The 20,673-nt window shown below is 37.2% G+C and overlaps 5 protein-coding genes and 2 pseudogenes across 6 annotated transcripts in view; 6 read left to right on the forward strand and 1 right to left on the reverse strand.

Moving 5' to 3' along the window:
* Nucleotides 1-1,067: 1,067 nt before the first annotated feature.
* On the forward strand, nucleotides 1,068-2,881 carry LOC106336462 (annotated as a pseudogene).
* Nucleotides 2,882-2,984: 103 nt separating this feature from the next.
* LOC106336463 (pyrroline-5-carboxylate reductase-like) lies at nucleotides 2,985-4,719 on the reverse strand. The gene is made up of 7 exons (XM_013775299.1): nucleotides 4,417-4,719; nucleotides 4,269-4,317; nucleotides 4,049-4,140; nucleotides 3,843-3,915; nucleotides 3,595-3,715; nucleotides 3,417-3,522; nucleotides 2,985-3,328 (listed from the first exon to the last, which is right to left on the reverse strand). Exons 1-7 carry the CDS (start codon nucleotides 4,702-4,704, stop codon nucleotides 3,140-3,142), a joined length of 918 nt encoding a protein of 305 aa, XP_013630753.1. The 5' UTR covers nucleotides 4,705-4,719; the 3' UTR covers nucleotides 2,985-3,139.
* A 3,378-nt stretch (nucleotides 4,720-8,097) lies between these two features.
* Nucleotides 8,098-10,269, forward strand: LOC106332593 (UDP-glycosyltransferase 90A1-like). Its single transcript, XM_013771069.1, has 3 exons — nucleotides 8,098-9,054; nucleotides 9,562-9,900; nucleotides 9,999-10,269. Exons 1-3 carry the CDS (start codon nucleotides 8,098-8,100, stop codon nucleotides 10,185-10,187), a joined length of 1,485 nt encoding a protein of 494 aa, XP_013626523.1. The 3' UTR covers nucleotides 10,188-10,269.
* A 701-nt stretch (nucleotides 10,270-10,970) lies between these two features.
* LOC106331438 lies at nucleotides 10,971-12,420 on the forward strand. 2 transcript variants are annotated; one of them, XM_013769794.1, is made up of 4 exons: nucleotides 10,974-11,350; nucleotides 11,508-11,561; nucleotides 11,815-11,874; nucleotides 12,207-12,420. In XM_013769794.1, exons 1-4 carry the CDS (start codon nucleotides 11,036-11,038, stop codon nucleotides 12,333-12,335), a joined length of 558 nt encoding a protein of 185 aa, XP_013625248.1. In that variant the 5' UTR covers nucleotides 10,974-11,035; the 3' UTR covers nucleotides 12,336-12,420. The 2 variants fall into 2 exon arrangements, with proteins under 2 accessions (XP_013625247.1, XP_013625248.1); XM_013769793.1 differs by lacking the exon at nucleotides 11,508-11,561 and having other exon boundaries at nucleotides 10,971-11,350.
* Nucleotides 12,421-13,802: 1,382 nt separating this feature from the next.
* Nucleotides 13,803-15,251, forward strand: LOC106329043 (gibberellin-regulated protein 14-like). Its single transcript, XM_013767612.1, has 4 exons — nucleotides 13,803-13,916; nucleotides 14,058-14,096; nucleotides 14,252-14,828; nucleotides 14,920-15,251. The coding sequence occupies exons 1-4, from the start codon at nucleotides 13,833-13,835 to the stop codon at nucleotides 15,102-15,104; spliced, it is 885 nt and encodes a 294-aa protein (XP_013623066.1). The 5' UTR covers nucleotides 13,803-13,832; the 3' UTR covers nucleotides 15,105-15,251.
* Nucleotides 15,252-15,761: 510 nt separating this feature from the next.
* LOC106332903 lies at nucleotides 15,762-18,156 on the forward strand (annotated as a pseudogene).
* A 1,347-nt stretch (nucleotides 18,157-19,503) lies between these two features.
* LOC106331874 (senescence-associated carboxylesterase 101-like) overlaps nucleotides 19,504-20,673 on the forward strand; it is a 5,130-nt gene continuing 3,960 nt past the window's right edge. The window contains exons 1-2 of the mRNA XM_013770305.1: nucleotides 19,504-19,605; nucleotides 19,895-20,234. Of these exons, the coding sequence (XP_013625759.1) occupies nucleotides 19,589-19,605; nucleotides 19,895-20,234 (357 nt within the window). The 5' untranslated portion in view covers nucleotides 19,504-19,588. The remainder of the gene's footprint in view (nucleotides 19,606-19,894; nucleotides 20,235-20,673) is intronic.

Below are 20,673 nucleotides of genomic sequence, written 5' to 3' on the forward strand. Positions count from 1 at the left end.
TGTAATCAAAACACCACCTGAAAAACGATTCCAAATGAACCTTGTCCAACGATGCGGTCTTCCATGTAACTTAATTATGGTCTGAAAAACAAAAAACCTATCAGAGATTTTAATTTTAAATAAAAAAAATTAGACACTACAGCAACTGCAAGTTCTTTAATTTTAAATGATCTTTCTCTCAAGTTTCTAATAAACAGTGTTTTAGGCTGACCATTTTTACCACCAATTAATGAATAAAGGTACAATTTAAACACTTAACTAACAAATATATTTACAATTAACTTTGAACAATATAAATAGTTACATATTTTTATTTTTTGTTCTAAGTTAATGTAAAAATTTATATATTTACAATTCAATTACTAGTTTATCATTTTCATTAATAGTGAATATATAATAGAATTGAAAATGTACATTATAATATGTCATAATAAAAATTAAAACATGTCATCATTTTCTCTTCTCATAGTAAAAATGAGCATGAGGCATAACCAAAATGGGATTTTCCTTAATTTATATTTGAAGGTCTGCGACTTCCGAGTCCACGGCGTTTCCCTATCGTACTCAGAAGCTCCTACGTTTTCGCCGACGCGTGATTCGCCGGTAAAAATTGCTAACGAATTGAGATCTTTCTGAGAGTGAGATCGTGTTTTATTGTTGTTAACGGTAAATTGCTCGAAGCTCGAAATGTAGATCTATGCCGTATTCCTCTGTTGAATCGTTCCGCTTTGATCTTATTTCAGCAGTCTGTGAAGTTGACAAGTAGACTTACTCCGATAGATTCTTAATCTGATGTTTTTTTCCGGTGTGAGTTAGGCTTTATTCACTTGAATTCATCGAGATCTGTGTGAAATTTCGAGGATCTATTGTTAGGTTGATGAGCTAGAACTCAGTCTCAGTCTAGGCTTAGTGTGAATGTATTACTACGAAGATTCAGTATCCTCTAAGCTGTGTGTGTGAAGAAATTAGAGAATGTGTTTGTGCAAAGTAGATTATTAATCTTCCATTGATTAATAACTATTCTTAGGTGACTTATTTCTACTTTTTTCACGCAGGTAACTTCACATATGGCCAGTAATACGTTAAAAGATTTGAATACTCTTTCCTTTAACTGAGAAGATGAGTGAATGTAAACCAATTTTAGCCAAGCCTTGTGTTGGCAAAATGAATGGACCATTACCAAGCTCTGTTGCTTTGCCTCCTAGCGTTGGAGAATCAGAGAAGCCCGAGGCAGAGAAAGCTGCTACCGTGGAAGTTGAATACATTGAGTCCGAGAACTTGGATAACGTAGACGATGCTGATGCAGTTCTCAAGGTATTTTTTTTTTTCCTGTTTGTTGCTTATGTGTTATGGTTTCATCAAATCTCATTTTTCATTAGTATAACCCATAGGTTATTATAACTGTGATATGAAGCTGTTTACTGGTGTATCTATGTATTTAGAGATTGGAAGTATGATTTTTTTTTTTTTTTTATGCAAGACGAATCAGTTTGATTGATCTCATTTTTTTTTCTTTCAGTCGGTTCTAGCTGGTCTGGACTCAAAGGATTGGGTATCTGTCTGTGATGCTCTTAATAACGTTCGTCGCCTTTCGATATTCCACAAGGAAGCAATGCTGCATCTGCTGTAAGCCTTTTTCTCTTTATTATCTCTTAGAGTAGATTGTAAAATGGAAGTTTCATGATGATATCCCATTTCACAGCGAGAAAGTGATCCCACTCGTCGTGAAATCACTGAAAAATCCAAGAAGTGCGGTGTGTAAAACGGCGTGCATGACGTCTGCAGACATCTTCAGTGCATACAACGACCATATAACAGATCTGTTGGATTCTCTGGTAGCTCTTTATTCATTCTCTTTATTGTGTTCGTTGATTGGATTTTACTTGTTGTTCTTACAAACGTTTCATACTCTCTCAGCTTACTCAACTCCTCCTCAAGTCTTCGCAAGATAAAAGGTTTGTCTGCGAGGCAGCAGAGAAGGCTTTAACATCAATGACCAAATACGTTTCCCCAACTTTGCTGTTACCAAAGCTGCAACCCTGTCTCAAGAACAGGAATCCTCGGATCCGTGCAAAAGCATCGTTATGCTTTTCCCGAAGTGTACCTCGACTGGTAATACAAGCTCCTTTCCAGATATATCTCTAAGGCATCACGTGTTATGTAACAATTCAAACAACTCATTGGATTATGCTATACATGTTCCAGGGCGTGGAAGGTATTAAAAAGTATGGAATCGACAAATTAGTTCAAGCAGCTGCGTCTCAGCTTAGTGATCAGCTCCCTGAATCTCGGGAGGCTGCGCGGACTGTCCTACTAGAGCTTCAGACCGTGTACGAAAAATCTCATCCTCTCATCAAACCAGAGACATCGTCATCATCATCGCCAGAGGAAGAGCAAATCTCAGAGGCAGAGCCAATTACATGGGAAATCTTCTGCCAGTCAAAGCTGTCCGCTCTAAGCGCACAAGCCGTTCTTCGTGTCACCAATGTTGTGGCAATGCCTGCTAGGGAGGGGATGGTTACTACAGGTTCATCTTCTACATCATAGTTATAAGCCTTCTCTACTACATTTTCATTTTTTTTAAAAGTTTGCTACGGATCATACGGTTACATGGGATTCTCCGGCCATGATCAACCAAATTGGCAAATTATGGACCGGTAAAGAGAGTGAAAATCGGTTATTAAAAATCTTTATTATTTTTCTGGTTGCGAGTCTTCTTTTGTCTCGAGTCTTCATCAGTGTTTTGCATCTATTTTTTTTTTTTTTCTTTTCTTATGTGTATATATTCATACCAATGTTTGGTTAGATAGTCCGAGTATTTTGTTTTAATGCAATTTGGTCGTACCCTGTGACGATTCAAGTCTGATTCTTCGCAACATTATTGTTTTTTACTTTTTGTATATATGCATCTTCCTTGTCGGAGTTTTTTCCCTAGATTAAGCCTTGACTAATTGTATTAGATAGTTTAGCTAAGTCAATCCACCTTAGTCATTTACAAGCTTCCAACCCGAGTTTGGATCCACCCACCCAACACCGGAAGTTGACTTTTATTAGAAATAAGAACAATATAGAGTCAAAATACATAGCTTTCACCTCTACCAAGGAGGGTGAAACAATAAGGGCAACATTCTCTAATAATTCAGCTCTGCGAGAGCTCGCGGCTTCGATTAGCTGCAGCAACAACAGCATTCATAAGTGTTGCACGGAAAGAACCCTTCTCTAGTTCATGAACTCCGGCTATAGTAGTTCCGCCTGGTGAAGTAACATCATCTTTCAACACACCTGGATGCTTCCCTGTCTTGCTCACCATGGTTGCAGCTCCAAGAACCTGCCAGAGACCAACACCTCAGTTATTCAATACCACACAAACAAGAAAAGAAAATGAATAAAGAAGCTGTATGGGTCTGTTCACTGACCGTTTGTGAAGCTAAGCCAAGTGCGAGTTCTCGGGGTAAACCAGCAGCTACTCCCCCATCAGCTAAAGCTTCAATGGCTAAGAATATGTATGCTGGTCCACTTCCACTGTATGGTGTGCATGGTTAGTTGATTAGTGGGCGACTTGAACAACTTAAGCATTGAGAAACCGTTACGTACCTGAGACCAGTAACAGCATCAAACATTTTCTCATCGGCTTTAAACATCTTCCCCACCGAGCCAAACAACTTAGCAACAAGTGCTCCATCTTCTTCACTTGCCGCTGTTCCGAGGCTCATTACTGTTTTACACAAAGACATAATTTTCAGCAACCGTATGCATATCATAATTTCAAAGAGAAAAGCAACCACACGCAATTTCAGAAGAAGAAGAAAAAAAACACAAATAGGGACTCTTAGAGAAACGACCTGAAGCTCCCTCACCAACTGCTGCTGGTGTGTTAGGCATCACCCTTATGAACCGATCTTGGCCAGACCATTCCTAGCATGAAAGGAAAAAAAAAAGAAGAAGAGATCTTTCAGCGTTTCAACCAAAAACGGAAGTCTAGAAACTAACACTGCAACGCCATTGATAGTGATAATAACCATTTGTTTCTATACAAAAGAATGCAAACCTGTAGATCTTTCAGCGTAATTCCAGCTGCAACTGAAACCAGAAGCTTATCCTTCGTGAGCTTAGACCTTAACTCCGTGATGGCCTTCTTAACTGCAATACAACAGGCACAGCTTTAAATCAGTACAAAGATATTCCCCAACTGTAATTCATAGATCATAGATCTTAAACAGCTTTCTTTTAATTCGGTCGTGATTCGACAGAGAGGTAGACAAACATACCAACTTGAGGTTTCACAGAGAAAATCACAACATCGCTTTCTTCAACGACCTGTCCATTATTGAAGATGGTCAGTTTAACACGGCGACAACGTACCACTAACGTTCATGATAGTTGTATAGACAAAGTTAAAGAGAGAGATCGGCTTACTTCTTCATTACTGGAGAAGACATTGACGCCAAAGGATTGGAAGACTTCATGGCGATCGGGATTCGAGTGAACGGCGGTTGAGATATGATGCGGAGGAAGCACACCAGAGGCGACGATACCTCTGGCTATGCTCTCCGCCATCTTTCCAGCTCCGATGAACCCAACCGTCAAGTACTCCATCGGTATCTGATGTTTCTCCATCGGAAAGTAACGGATTTGGGTTGCCACTGGTTTCAAGTTAAAAGTGACAAAGTGTTGAAGCGTGCACGTGCACATCACGTGGCCCATTCGCTTACCAAGGCCCAATAAAACACAAAAGATACAAACTTATAAGAAACGGCCCGCTTTAAAAATTATACAATCGTGTCGTTCATGCAAAGAACAGTAGAACATCATGGCGTATTTTTTCTGTCTAAACCAACCGAGAAAACGACACGAACACCTTAAATCAGAGTCTTGTACACAAGCAGAGCTGGGAATTTTGGTCATTACCCGCGGGTCCCGCCCCGTCTGATCCGCCGCGGGGCGGGTAAGGGTCGATCGATTTACAAATTTCAGCATGCGGATGCGGGTGAGGGTTGAGTCGATTTTTAGCGGGGCGGGTGCGGGTCAACCAAATTTGAGTCGCGGATACGACTCAACGACCTATCTAGAGCTGGGAATTTGGGTCATTACCCGCGGGTCCCGCCGCGGAGCGGGTCCGGGTCGATCGATTTACAAATTTCAGCATGCGGGTGCGGGTGCGGGTTGAGTCAATTTTTAGCGGGGCGGGTGCGGGTCAACCAAATTTGAGTCGCGGGTACCCGCCGACCCGCAAAATAAAAAAAAATATTATTTTTTTTCTAAATTTTTTTAAAATAATTAAAAATAAAAATAAAAATATGTAAAAAATATATAAATTAATGAAAATTATATAATTTAAATTATAAATATATAATTTTTATTATAAAAAGTAATTAATTGATAATAAAAATAATTTTTTATTAAATTTAATATTATCTGCGGGCCCCGCGGGTTACCCGCAATCTTAGCGGGGTGGGTGCGGGTTTACGATTTTTCTTTCGCGGGTTATGCGGGTCGGAGTTTTGAGTTTAAAAAATAGAGTCGATCCGCGGGTTGGCGGGTCGTGCGGGGCGGGTTGACCCGCGAACCCAGCCCTGTACATAGAGCTGGGAATTTGGGTCATTACCCGTGGGTCCCGCCCCGTTTGATCCGCCGTTTTTATTAAATTTAATATTATCTGCGGGCCCCGCGGGTTACCCGCAATCTTAGCGGGGCGGGTGCGGGTTTACGATTTTTCTTTCGCGGGTTATGCGGGTCGGAATTTTGAGTTTAAAAAACAGAGTCGATCCGCGGGTTGGCGGGTCATGCGGGGCGGATTGACCCGCGAACCCAGCCCTATTTTTGACACCAAGCAAAAGGGTTACAATTCTTCATTATTTTCTTTTCTCTTTGATTTTCTTTTGAGTATGAGAATATACACAAAATTAGATTCGTCAGGTTTATGATAGAGTGACGCAAATCAGAAGATTTTTGCAGTTGTATCCTGGGACTCATTAGGTTATCGAATCGTCGCATTACGGAACGTATTTTGAGTTAAGGAAAGAGATAATATCTTGACTCTGCAGTTATATCATTTTTTTTAATCTTTGGTATAATCTTATCATATTCTTTACAATAATCAGCTTAGTTTATATAATATGTTAGTTTATATAATATGGTTCTAACGGTTTGGATTAGTTCACTGTTTAGCTATACACATATACAGACTACAGTAGTATGCTAAGAAAAGGCCTAATATAGAATAAGTAATCACGTACACTACTAATACTGTTTTTTCAATGTATGAAATCTATGAAAACGTCAAAATTTCATTTCCGGCATTATTTTTTCTAATCAAATACAGTATTGCTGAATAACATATGAGTTATTAGAAATTTTTTATTCCATCTTTTATTTGAATTATTGAATTAAATAACGAGCTAGTTAATAGTATCCTCCATGAGGTTTGACAAGAATTAACTTCTAGAAAGAAAGAAAAAATGTGTATACGACAAAATTTTGCGTAACGCCTTGATGCAATGCAACAAGTTTCGTCTCTATTTTCCTAAGACGCTCAGTTTAGGAGAAGGACACATGGCCAAACACGACTAACGAGGACGGCTTGTTTACAAAATTTAGTCTGTAACGCTTATCCTTCTCCTGAATCCATGAACCATGCATTAAATATAGTATCACATACTGACATACGCCTCATATATAAATAACACTTGCAAACACACATGTATTTGTTTTGTAACGTAAAATGTTTTTTCTTGTTGTTTAGCTTAGAGCATTTACAGTAGATAATAAAATGATAAAATTTATATTAAAGTAAGCACGGAATCATAAAATTGAATCTATTGTAGGATGATATTACTAGGTAAGAGTTGTATTAGTTTCCGAGTGAAATGATATCAACTATAAGAGGCAAATTTGAATAAGTGGAGATTTCTTGTTCTTCAGTTTGTTCCTTAATTTATTATTTTAGCAGGGTTTCTAGAGTAAAATTTATCACGCTATGGACTTTTATTACCAGAGAAACTGATACGAAACACGTGTCCAAAAAGCTGTAAATGAATGAAAGAAAACGTTTGCCTGGTACAGTCTTAACTCTTTAATATTACTCCCATATTTATCACTTAATGTGTTAACACTGTTTTTTAAAAGTGCATATATTAATAAATCATTTAGGATCTGAATGGTTTACGAACCACACCGCCGTTAACCAGTAACAAAAATCTCTAAATATGCATACATATTTATATGTTTTTATGACTATTAGAACCACAGCGCAATTGTTCCGCAATTTATATGTTACCACTGGAACTCTTAGTAAAGTTTGGGTGACTGTATCAAGAGTATCTCCGATCTAAAACTTTATTTTTCGTATTTCTATAATGAAGTTGTGTTTATTCATATTTTATTATATTTTGGAGTAAAAAATAGGGCGATGAACAAAAAACAAAACTGTTACTTCATTTATGGAGTAAATCCATGCTTATTCAATTATGAAATAAAAAATAGAATGAAATTAATTATTTCTTACTTAAATTATATTTTAAAGTAAATTACGAAGTTGAGGTGGAACACATCATTAAAACATATATCAATTTAGGTGCCACATTTTCAATGTTTCATTTTTTATTTGCAAACATGTAAATTTCTATGTTCATTTTCTTGAGTTCATAGCTTCAAGCCTTCACTTCATATGTTTTTACTTTTCACTAAACAAAGGCAGTTCAGATCTAGTCTACAATGAATTGATTTTTTTTCCTACAATGATTATTTTCTGTGTGCTGTTTTATTACCTGTCTAACCGCTGATTCCATCGAAAGAATGCTCTGATGTCCTCTTTTTTTATCAGCAAAATAACTAAAGAAACATCCATATGGAATGTTACAATGAAAAATTACTTTCTGAAGTTCAAGTCATAAAACAATAACTAGCTACATGCATGTTGGAACCATAAAAACAATGACATTCAAGTTAAAAAAAAATGTTTTCTACGACTATACTAATATTTACTTTCTTGAACCATAAGTCAAAAACGTAATAACTATTTTTGGAAACAGAATCAAGTAAAAGTCAGTCGGCCCTATAAATAGACTTGTAAAAATCAACGTAAAGAAAACAAAAACTATGGCAGTTTCATCACCTCATCACGTGGTTCTCTGCCCTTACATGTCAAAGGGCCACACCATCCCTCTCCTCCAATTCGCCCGTCTCCTCCTCCTCCGTCACCGCCGTGTCATCTCCCCCTGTGACCAAAGCAAAGAACCAACCATTTCCATCACCGTCTTCACCACACCACAAAACCACCCCTTCATCTCAAACTTCCTCTCCGACGTCTCATCATCCACCAAAATAATCTCCCTCCCTTTCCCGGAAAACATCGCCGGTATCCCTCCCGGCGTCGAGACCACCGACAAGCTCCCTTCCATGTCGCTCTTCGTGCCCTTCACGCGCGCAACAAAGTCTCTCCAGACTCTCTTCGAAGAAACACTCAAGAATCTTCCACACGTTTCTTTCATCGTCGCCGATGGGTTCCTCTGGTGGACGCTGGACTCCGCCGCTAAGCTCGGTATCCCGAGCCTCGCGTTCTACGGCATGAACAACTACGCGTCAGCTCTCTTCTCCTCCGTATACGTACACCAACTCTTTACTAAACAGGAAATTATTAAATCCGAAACCGAACCGGTTACTGTACCGGATTTCCCATGGATATCGGTTAAGAAGTGTGAGTTCTCACCTATTTTTACCCACCCGGATAGATCGGGTCCAGAGTTTGAGCTATTCATGGACCAGATAGTGTCCACGGGGAAAAGCCGTGGAGTCATAGTTAACAGTTTTTACGAGCTCGAATCAACGTTCGTTGACTTCCGGCTCCGTGATAGCGATGGCCCCAAACCGTGGTATATTGGACCTTTGTGTTTGGTGAATCCAGATAAACCGGAAAGTGATAAACCGAGTTGGATTCATTGGTTGGACCGGAAACAAGAGGACAAATGTCCGGTTTTATATTTGGCGTTTGGAACGCAGACGGAGATTTCAAAAGAGCAGCTCAAGGAAATAGCATTAGGGTTAGAAGATTCCAAGGTACGTATGTATAACCGTCGATGCCAAAATATGAATAACTAATGGTTACAAAAAGTATTATATCATGTTCTAATAATAATTTACTAGTAGATGCTAAAAAAATAATATTTACAAGTATATTGTACTCCCTCTGTTCCTGAAAGTAAGATTTTCTAGAGTATACACGCTTATTAAGAATTTAATAAATGTTTATAATTTAATTTATTTTTTACTTGATTATACACTTTCCAATAACTTTCCACCAATGAAATTTAATCAATTCAAATATTCTCAATTAATGTTCCTCAAAAGTATAAAAAAAATATTTTAACAATATAGAAAATCTATCTTTGTGGAACAGGAAAAAATCTAAAACATTTTACTTTCAGGAACAATTTAATATTTCTGAATGCGAAAAACATACTAGTGGTTGACATTAACTGTCACCGTTGTATTCATTAATGCATGTATGGACAGAACATGCATTATTTTGTTAATTTACGTGGCCTTTGATTGATTAATGCAAAGGTTAACTTCTTGTGGGTCACGAGAGTGGACGTGGAGGAATTGACTGGAGAATTAGGGTTCGAAAAGAGAGTGAAAGATCATGGGATGATTGTGAGAGATTGGGTGGATCAATGGGAGATATTGTCACATGAAAGTGTCAAAGGGTTTTTGAGTCATTGCGGATGGAACTCGGCGCAAGAGAGTATTTGCACTGGAGTTCCGTTGCTGGCTTGGCCAATGATGGCTGAACAGCCACTCAATGCGAAGTTGGTAGTGGAAGAGCTAAAGGTTGGTGTAAGGATCGAAACGGTAGATGGAAGTGTGGAAGGGCTAGTGACAAGAGAAGAACTTAGTCGAAAGGTATACATATCAAATTGTTTTCAATGAATTTAATATTAGATTATGGCACTAATTATACTTGTCTTTAACTATTTCATTTTTTATTTGTACCATTTTAGGTTAAAGAGTTAATGGATGGAGATATGGGGAAGACTGTGAGGAAGAATGTGAAAGAATATGCAGAAATGGCGAAAGAAGCTTTGGCTCAAGGGACTGGTTCGTCTTGGAAGAATTTAAATTCACTCCTTGAAAAACTGTGTGTGAGTAGAGAGACTAATGATGTTAATAAATTGTCAAGCGATAACTAGAGAGATTTAGCAGCGCTAGACAACCAAACCTGATTGTACCATGGTGCTCATTACTCATTAATTAGAACGTAATTTGGTTTGGTATGGGACTTGTTCATAGTAATAACGTTATGATCTTTTTCAATTCACAGTAATGACACTACAAAGCGGTGGGGTTTATGAGCCTTGTCAGTTGTCACAGTAATAACGTTATGATCTATTTCAATTCACAGAAATATCAGGAGAGATTGAGAAAGCCTTTTTTGCTAATAAGCTAAAACATGTAGCGATTTACGTTCCATAATGCCGGTCCAACATTTTCAAAATTTTCTTGATGCCCCAAACTCACTTAAAATTTCATATCCTTGTTATTCATGCAAATTTTTTTAATAATACCTCCTTATATACAACTAAAATTATCGGTTAAAATCATGATGTCCTAAACATTCGGTTCATTTGCCAATGCTCCAGACCGGCCATGAGTTCCACCATTCATCCAAAAGATGGAGATGTTGCCATGGAAGGTCTTAATTATGTCTCAGCCGTGATTGACACTAACTATACAGCCCCAGAATACGTTGTCCCTTCCTACCATAAAGTTGTTAATGTTGATATTGATGTTCAACAAAATCCCACAATGTCCACTCTACTCTTAACCAGCTGAGGTGTATGTGTGGGCTTTTACTTCAGATGGCCCAACTACTTAACACGCTTCGACCCATTTAGTGGAGTCGTGTCGTTTTGAGGCCCAGCTTTGGAATTTCTCGAGGGTGTTTATGTCTTTGGACATGCGGGTGGATAATGTGAGCATAGAGAAACAGAGTAACCTTATCGAGTGAAGAAGATTGGGTTAGTAGTAGTAAGCAAAAATGGCGTCGATTGCAGCATCTCCTAGCTTTCACTCGCTTTCAACATTCAAAAGCCCTAACCTTTCTTCGACCCATCTTCTTCCTCTATCGAAAAACCTCACCTTTCGAACCAGACCCATCGGGAACAGCAGAGTTTGCAGCTTTTCTGCGTTTACGAAACAGAGCCGCCTTGGGTTGATGAAGCTTTCGTGCCTTGGAGAAGGAGGAGGAGAAGACGGCGTTGCAATTGCAGATGAAGAGCAACAACAACAACAACAGCAAGAGACTGTCTCTGTTCCTGTCTCTCCTTCAGACATGCTCACCATGTTCTTTCAGGTACATTGTTATATAAGAGCTTAGAAACGAATATTAATGCACAGCCGTATTTAAATTGCCTTGAGGATCATGCTAAGTACTACACTCTTGCAATTTCAAGTGTGGCCTCATATTGAGTCTGACCATTGTTGGCTTTTTTTGGGGGTTGATTCCGAAGGCTGATGGAACTTTGAACGAAGCAGCTATTCCTAATGTCACAAAGGCCTTACAGGTAAAATGCTTTGCAAGAAGATCTCTCACTGAACTAGCGAATCTGTTCAGAGCTAGAGGAGAATCTTTGTTGAATGCATCTGTTTCTCTTCTGTTTCTTGGCTTATATAAAACCATTTTGGTTACTTGTTTAGATTCACTCCAATCTCTGTGTTCACTTTACTCTTGATGTCTTCTAGCTCTTCCTTAACTCCAAGTTTAGATTTTAATAGCACTGAATAAAGGCAAATATCAAATCGTGTTTGTTCTCTCAGGACATAGATGGAGTTTCCAACTTAAAAGTTCAAGTTTCTGAAGGTGTTGCCGTTGTTGAGGTATGTCCACATCCAACATTCTCTTGATACATTGCCTTTACATGCCTAAGCAGTAAGCACACACAAGGATAGACTTTGAATATGTATGGCAATGGCATAGATGTATGCTGAGTATGGGGTTTTGTTTTAGATATTAGTAGTGGTTAACCACGGGATTAGTCTTCAGGGCCGCATAAGAAAGTTGGATCGGGCCTGAACCTTGAAAAGCTGAGGGCTTTTTATAGGAATAGTTATGTTATGGCTGCATGAAAATCAGAACATCTCTGTGTTTAATGTTTGGATTAGACTATGGAATCTGACTTGTGTTATGTTATATGTGTGTGTATTTGAAGCTTTCAAAGCAAACAACGGTTCAAGCAACAGGAGTGGCGTCAAGCTTGGTGGAGACTATACAAGGAGCTGGCTTTAAGTTACAAACTTTGAATCTGAGCTTTGAAGACGAAGACGAGGTTCTTGTCTAATAATTGAATCATGTTTCTCCTGCTCCATTTTGTGATTAAAGCAAACACATTAATGTTCAATGTTAGGATCACTTTCTTTAATTCATTTGTTCCTCGCAAGAAGACAACGTAGTAGATTAGAAAAAGTGGGAATTTAATATTTTCGTTTGCTTAAAAGAAGAAATATAAAAACAAGAAAATATAATAATTCATATGTCAGAATGGGTTCCCACAAAGCATGGAGGTTTAGAATTTTATAGACTTTTGGGTTCCATGCTTTAAACAATGCATGTGGTTGTGTGTCAGTGTGTACATAGTAAAATATATAGTGAATTACAGCTCAAACATTGTTGTACTTGCATCTCTCGTAATGATACATTTCTGTATCTTTTTCTATTAGTTGTACATTGCATTTTATAGTTTATGATGTCGTAAAATCTATTTTATCACATACAATAACAGTTTTAAAAGGTATGATTAAGAAGAAGAAAGCATTCATTCCTGAAATTATTTTTGTAATCACGCACGACCCTATAATGATAAAATCTTTACGCGTGTCGACTTCGCTATAATTAACTGTTACCTTGTTTCCGATTTATTAGAAAAAAGTTCATCGAAACAATGTAAATGACCCATGTGCTCTGGTCCATCTTTGATTTGATAACACTTCAGATTTTTATAAGGACATGTAAAAGCATACTATAACGTAGATATTTGAAATCACTTTGCTGCATGTTAGCAAAGCTAGATAAAACGACAAGGGGTTTTTCACTGGTGCAATAATATAAGCGACACAGCTTTATGGGCAAATTGAATGCTATTTACTGTTTATCCTAAAAACAAGTTTATTAATGTCAAATTGCCTTCCACTGGTTTCTTGGGGTACGCAAACATATCCCAATATTTTCACCATAGTTCATAGAGTTAATAAAATTAATTATTTGTATTGGTAAAAGTACTCCAAGTTGCTACACGAATAAAAAGGAAAGTTCACGTATTACTCCTTCCGTTTTTTTATATAATTCGTTTTAAAATTTTACACATAAATTAAAAAAATATTAATTTTTTATATTTTCTAAACAAAAATATTATTAATTATTTATCTAACCACAAATTAACCAATAATAAAATAGAAAATATATTATTATTAGTCATATAACATTAAATATTAATAAATTTTAGATAGAAAATCAAAAACGTTATATAATTCAAAACATATTTTTTTATTTAAAACGATTTATATTAAAAAACTGACGAGTATGATAAATTATCCTTTTCATGTACTATTTATTATCTATACAACCCATTTTGGGAATCTGATATGTTGTTCCTCGGGGTCTGAGAAATTATGATGCAGTGAAAGTTCAAAGCTGGCATCCATATACAATAACTACTCTGGGCCTAGCACTTGGTATGGATTAAAATTATTTCTTTGTATTTTATGGATAATAACAGGAATTAATATTATTTTAATGAAAGAACTTCTATTTATAGCACAAAAGGCCATTGCTCTTCAACATGAGACTTCATCACTTCCTCACCTCACACAGAATGGCTCTCTCGCTTCTTTTAGTCTTCACCTTTCTTCAAGTCTTTACCAATGTAAGTTATTAGTAATTTTAATGTTTTCAATTCTATTTAGTGTGTGAAAGACTAGAAATAGACCTCAAATAGTATCTATTTACCCGCATTATGTGTTTGTACATTTCAACTAACTATATATTTTGATTAATCACCGAGCAGGTTGTTTCTGCTGCTTCAAAAGAGGAGTCCAATGCATTAGTATGTTTCTAAATTTCTTATTTCCGCTCTAACTATTTAAATGTGTATACTCTAAGCATTGGTTAGGCTAATATACTATTTATTACATAATAAAGGTAAAACTGCTTTTCTAAAAAAAAAGGTTTTTAAACTTGGTATTCCAATGCAATTGACAGGTTTCTTTACCTACGTCACCGACGTCCCCGGCAATCAAACCACCGTCTCCGTCATACAAGCCACCATCATTTCCTACTACTCCGATTAAACCACCGACCATTACACCACCAGTCAAACCCCCAACCACTCCGGTTCCACCCACATCACCACCTACGTACAAACCTCCAACTGTTAAACCACCTACAACAACACCAGTTAAACCACCACCGGTTCAACCACCTTACAAACCCCCAACTCCACCGGTTAAGCCACCAACGTTATCACCAGTCAAACCACCACCTGCCTACAAACCCCCTACACCAACGGTTAAACCACCAACAACACCATCGGTTCAACCACCTATGTACAAACCCCCAACGCCACCTGTTAAGCCACCCACGATACCACCAGTCAAACCACCTACAGCGCCGGTTAAACCAACCCCAATACCTCCATATAAGGCACCACCGGTCAAACCAACCCCACCACCGCCAGCTAAACCACCCGTCAACCCAATCCCATCACCTCCGGTCAATGCACCACCTGTTAAGCCACCGTCCAAACCTCCGACACCGCCTCCCGTTAGACCTCGGATAAGTAAGTTAAGCTAATAATATATTTTTTTGTAATAGTGTAATGATAATTGATTAAAAAATGTAACAATGGACTACTTTTTTGGACGGTATAGATTGCGTGTCTTTATGTGGGACTCGATGTGGCCAACACTCAAGGAAGAACGTATGTATGAGAGCGTGCGTCACGTGCTGCTACCGCTGCAAGTGCGTTCCTCCTGGCACGTACGGTAATAAGGAGAAGTGTGGAGCTTGTTACGTCAACATGAAGACACGTGGTGGCAGACCCAAGTGTCCTTAAACCTTTTTATTAACGATGGTTATTAATGTGAAAAGGGTATCACTAAATCAATGATGTTTGAGAAAAAATGGTGTTTTCATATAAGTTTGCAATGCGTTTTATTTTTGTCCTTTATTTGTTTTAGTAATATTATTGATACTATCAGAAGATGCAGAACATATGAGTGTTGAACTTTATTTGGGTATAACTAGAAGATGGAAAATTTGCCCCTATAATCACAAAAACAACACAAATTCACTATCTAACAAAATTGACACCCTCTCTTCCTTTCTCTTCCTATATCTCTCTATCCTCTTTCTACAAAACAAATTTTTTTTTTGGTTATTTCAAGCCTTTAAAAGATTAGCCGGGAAGTTCTTGAAGATGAAAGATACATGGCTTATCAAATGATTAAATGGTCCAATACCTTCTAAAATAGAACCGGTGGCACGTCTTATGGGTATCTATTGTCTACGTAAGTGACGAGAGTCGACAATACTAAACAAATCATCAACCAGTATTGATACTGTCATGCTACTGTATTAAAATGCAAATGTGATTATAGTATATACACTTGTTTCAACGTCAACGAGAAGATATCGCCCCTCGTAATCGTGTGTGCTGAACGAATCTTGGCTTCTTTGTGATTTTTCGCGGAAAAGAGAAAAAGAGGAATAATTAACTCTATTTATGTGCTTCTATCTTATTGTTAATCATTAGTCTACTTTCGATGATACATCCCTTCCCTTTATAACTTTCCTCTCTACAGAACATTTCTAGCTCAAGCCATGGATTCCTCTTCACTGTAAGTATTTAACTGTATTACAATCACTCCTTTTCTCTTTCTTTTAGCTACTCAGTTGCTCAGCGCTTGCGTTCAATATTGTTAATAGTTTTTTCTTGGACATTTGATTAAATTTCAAGGATTTTTTTAGAAAATGTTTGGAGCTTGGGGAGCTTGTGTTGAACTCCGGTCTCTTACACTAATCATGGAATAGGATCTCTGAGGTATACGAATCAACCCATCAAAATCAAGATTCAGGTCTACAAATCAAGATTTACCAAGAAGCCATACACACAGTCGTGGTTTTCGTCGCGCCATCGATCCGCAAAAACACCCCATTGAACTCTGCTTCCACTCTTCTTTCCGGGCCACAAGACCAGAATCCCTTTCATTTTCTATGTTCGGAGAAGATCTCCTCGTTCTCCATTCACACACCTACTAATCAGCTTTTTAACTCTGCATACAAGAATGATCTCATTCAGCTCAAATCAGAGGTAGTATTCAGTTCTACTATACTCTCTTGAGTATCTGTTTACAAGTCAACAACTTAATATGAAACATCATACCAAAAAAAAACTTAATATGAAACAGTTTCCAAAGTAAAGACTAATTCAAATTCTTGAAAGCAAGGCTATGTTCAAACATATATTCCCTCTCTTCCATATTACATGGTATTTTACCTAAATGCACATTAAAACTCCACTTTTCTTTACAAAAATATCACTAAAAATGTAATTTTAAATTAATTCATTTATTTATAAGTAAACAAAATAAAATATAATTGATTATACATGTTTTGACAAGTTTAAAATTGCTTATATATGTTAAAACATTTTATTTTGTGGAACAAAAAAAAATTCCTAAAACATCATTCATATTCATATCCTAAAATATAATTAAGTCATACTTGTTGTTTCGCAGTTGCTCGGTTTGCTCAAGTCCAAGAAACATGTCATCATAACCGGAAGTGCGATAGGAGGATCGGTCGCATCTCTCTTTACGCTATGGCTTCTAGAGACAGTCGAGCCAAAACTAAAACGTCCCTTGTGCATCACGTTTGGCTCGCCTTTAATCGGAGACGCTTCTCTACAACAAATCCTCGAGAACTCCTTGAGGAGTTCATGTTTCCTTCACGTGGCTGATGCTACACAAACTCCCATAACGCAAGGTTTCAAGCCTTTTGGAACGTTCTTGATTTGTTTCGACTCCGAATATATTTGCATCGATGATCCTGATGCCGTCACGGAGTTGCTAGGGAGTACTGCTCATACGGATATACTAAGCTGGAGAGACTACGGACGAGTTCTTGATCGTCTAACTCAACAGGAGGCGGGGGATTCAAAACTTATGATCGATGAAGACGTTATAAGTCGCATGGCAGAACGTGCTGAGAAGACGAAGCAGCGTTTTGATCAGCTTAAGAAGCTAAACGAGATTAAAATATCAATGATATTTTTAGAGTGGTACAAAAAGAAGAGCAAGATGGAAAAAACAGGTTACTACGATCGGTTCAAGACACACGTGGCGTGTCCTGTATCACCGTTCGATATGGATATAGAGAAGCGCAAAAGAGAGCTAAACGATTACTGGATATCATTGGTTGAAGAAGTGGAGAAGAAGCCTCAGAGTAGAAAAGCGCTTCTCAAGACTCGGTCTCTCTACTCCGGGAACAATTACAAACGTATGGTCGAGCCGTTAGACATTGCTGAGTATTACCTAAGTGGTCGGACAGGGTACAGAGCCTCGGGAAGGGCGCGACACTATGATGTGCTTGAGAAATGGTTTAAGGCTGAAGGGCTAGAACCGGCTAGATGTGAGAAGAGAGATTTGAGTGATCTTTTGACGTTTGATTCTTGTTTCTGGTCTGAAGTTGAGGAAGCTATGCTTGTAATAAATACTATGAAAACAAAAGTGGTGGGGAGAGATGTGTTGATGGAGAAACTCGTGAGGTTTGAGGAGTACGTGTGGGATATGATCAGAAAACGTGAGGTTTCGCCGGAGATTTTTTTGGAGGGAAGCAGTTTCATGAAGTGGTGGAGAGAGTACAAGGAGATCAGAGGCTTTAGTTCTTCACGTTCAGACTTCACTGAGTTTATGAACAATAGGATGTACGAGAGTTATGGTCAAGCCTGCTGATGAAGAATTGTTTATTTTAAAACCGCTATTACCAACTGCTGTTTTCGGACCAACATATATTTCAGATCTTTCTTGTTCAGGAAGAAACAAAAGTTATGGTCAATATGGAAAAGTGTGGATCTTGTTCAACATTAAAACACGTGGTGACCAAGCCCGGCCCAGTATATATTGATGCCTAAAGCCTCGTGGAACCTTGCAATCTAAACACGTGGAAATAGGCGCACAACCGCCTACACAAATTTTGGCAATTTGAATGCCTTTAAATTTTGACCCAAAAAAAAAAGAAGAAAGAATGCCTTTAAATTTTTATTTTAATTTGACGCCTAAAATTCTAGCTTTACCAGTTTTAGTTTTAGATCATGGCCGGCAATGGTGGCAGACCCAAGTGTACTTAAACCTTTTTATAAACGATGGTTAATGTGAAAGGATATCACTACATCAATGATGATGTTAGAGGAAAAATGGTGTTTTCGTATAAGTTTGCAATGCGTTTTATTTTTTTCTTTTATTTTGTTTACCAATATGACTCTCTCCATCTTAACTAGATCAAGTGGTGGCAGACGAGCTGATTCTCCGAGAAGCATTTTCGTAGTCTCTGTTTCTTGCTTCATTTGCTAGTGCGTCTGCCCGACCATTCCTATTCCTAAGAATATGAGACAATCTCACATCTTCGAAATCTATGGTACATCACAATATCTGTAGGTTATTCGTGTCTACTAGGTCTGAGCAGATCCGACTTTAAGGGGGTGCCCACAGTGCTTTTGCAATGGGCCCAACATTGGTTTTGCTAATTTTCTATAGAATTTAGCGATAATGATGGTCAACAAGTATTGAAACTGGACACTGTCACCAACATGATACAGTAATGAAATGCAAATGTGTTTATTGTATTGTTACACTTGTGTCGAAGAATTAGTATTAGTTTTTTTTTTTGAGAAAAGAAGTAGTATTAGTTGTTTGCATGAGTTAACAATACTATACAAATCGTCAACAAGTATTGACATTGTCGCCACCATGGTACTGTAATGAAACGCAAATGTGTTTATTGTATTATTACACTTGTGTCGAATAAGCAGTATTAATTGTGTATTTGTGTGCATGTGATAACAACACTACACAAATCGTCAACAAGTATTGACATTGTCGCCACCATGATACTATAATGAAATGCAAATGTGTTTATTGTATTATTACACTTGTGTCGAATAAGTAGTATTAATTATGTGCATGAGTTAACAATACTATACAAATCGTCAACAAGTATTTGACATTGTCATCATGATAATGTATTGAAATGTAAATGTGTGCTATTGTATCGAAAGATATCGTATCGAAAGCGTGGACCGAATCTGAGTTTTCTGCGATTTTCGCAGAAAAGTGAATAAAAGGAATTAATAATTTTTTAAAAGCGAACTAATTAGCTCTTTTTGAAAAATTATTATCGCGGAATAATAAGCTACTATTTGGGTTCTCTTTATTGTGGAAAAATGAATGCTCTCATTTTCAACATCGTTTGTCTTCTTTCAATAATATCCAGGCCTCTCTTATAAACTTTCTTCTCTACAGAACATCCCCACCTCAAGCCATGGATTCTTCTTCACTGTAAGTATTACTGATACTCTTTTTCGCTTAATTACTCATTTGCTCAACTCAAGGCTGATCATTAGATCTATAGAAATTTTAACAATCACGGATCAGAAGCTAGCATAATCTATACATATAATTTTTTTTTAATAAACAGAGATTAAATAATCTAAACATGTAACTACTTACATTTTGGTGGCAAGACTAATGTTTATCCAGAGCTCAATATTTTCATTTAACATATATGTTGTTTTCTTGAAATCTTGTTATTTAGACAGTTAACTAAATTCTCAAGTTTTTTTTATAGAAAATGTTTAGAGTTTGGGAAGCTTGTGTTGAAGTCCGATCTCTTACCCAACTCTTGGAGTAAGATCTCTGAGGTATATGAATCAACCAATCGCAATCAAGATTCAAGTCTAAAAATCAAGATTTACCCAGAAACCAAGTACACAATTGTGGTTTTCGACGCACCGTTGCTTCGCACAAACTATCCTTCAGATTCTGCTTCCACTACTCTTTCTGGGACACCAGATCAGAATCCATTTCATTTTCTATACCTTGAGAAGATCCCCTCATTCTCCATTCACGCACCTGCTTATCAGCTTTTTGACTCTGCCAAAAACGATCTCATTCACCTCAAATCAGAGGTAATTTTCAATCCAGTTCTTACTATCTTTGACTATTTGTTAACAAGTCAACAATTTTATATGAAAACACTTTCTAAAGTACAAGACTAATTCAAATTCTTGAAAGTTAGGCTATGTTTAAAAGTCATATATCGGAGATAACTTGAGAGCAAGATGTGTATTTTGGAGACTATCTATTATGGAATGTTAATGTCCGATTATGAGGTGAAATACGTGAATTATATAAAACACAAACCGAAGAATTATAGTATAAGTTGTGTTCTAATAAAGACTAGATTCAGGATAAACATTATATATGTAAATTATTTTATGTATTATATGTTTTTACATATTATGAAATAATAAATATATATTGAATAATTAAAAGTCAGTAACTATTACATATATAATTAAATTGGTGCGAACGTATAAATCAATTTTATTAATCCAAACAATTTTT

The sequence above is a fragment of the Brassica oleracea genome, chromosome C3 (assembly GCF_000695525.1).
Source record: "Brassica oleracea var. oleracea cultivar TO1000 chromosome C3, BOL, whole genome shotgun sequence".
Taxonomy (NCBI): domain Eukaryota; kingdom Viridiplantae; phylum Streptophyta; class Magnoliopsida; order Brassicales; family Brassicaceae; genus Brassica; species Brassica oleracea.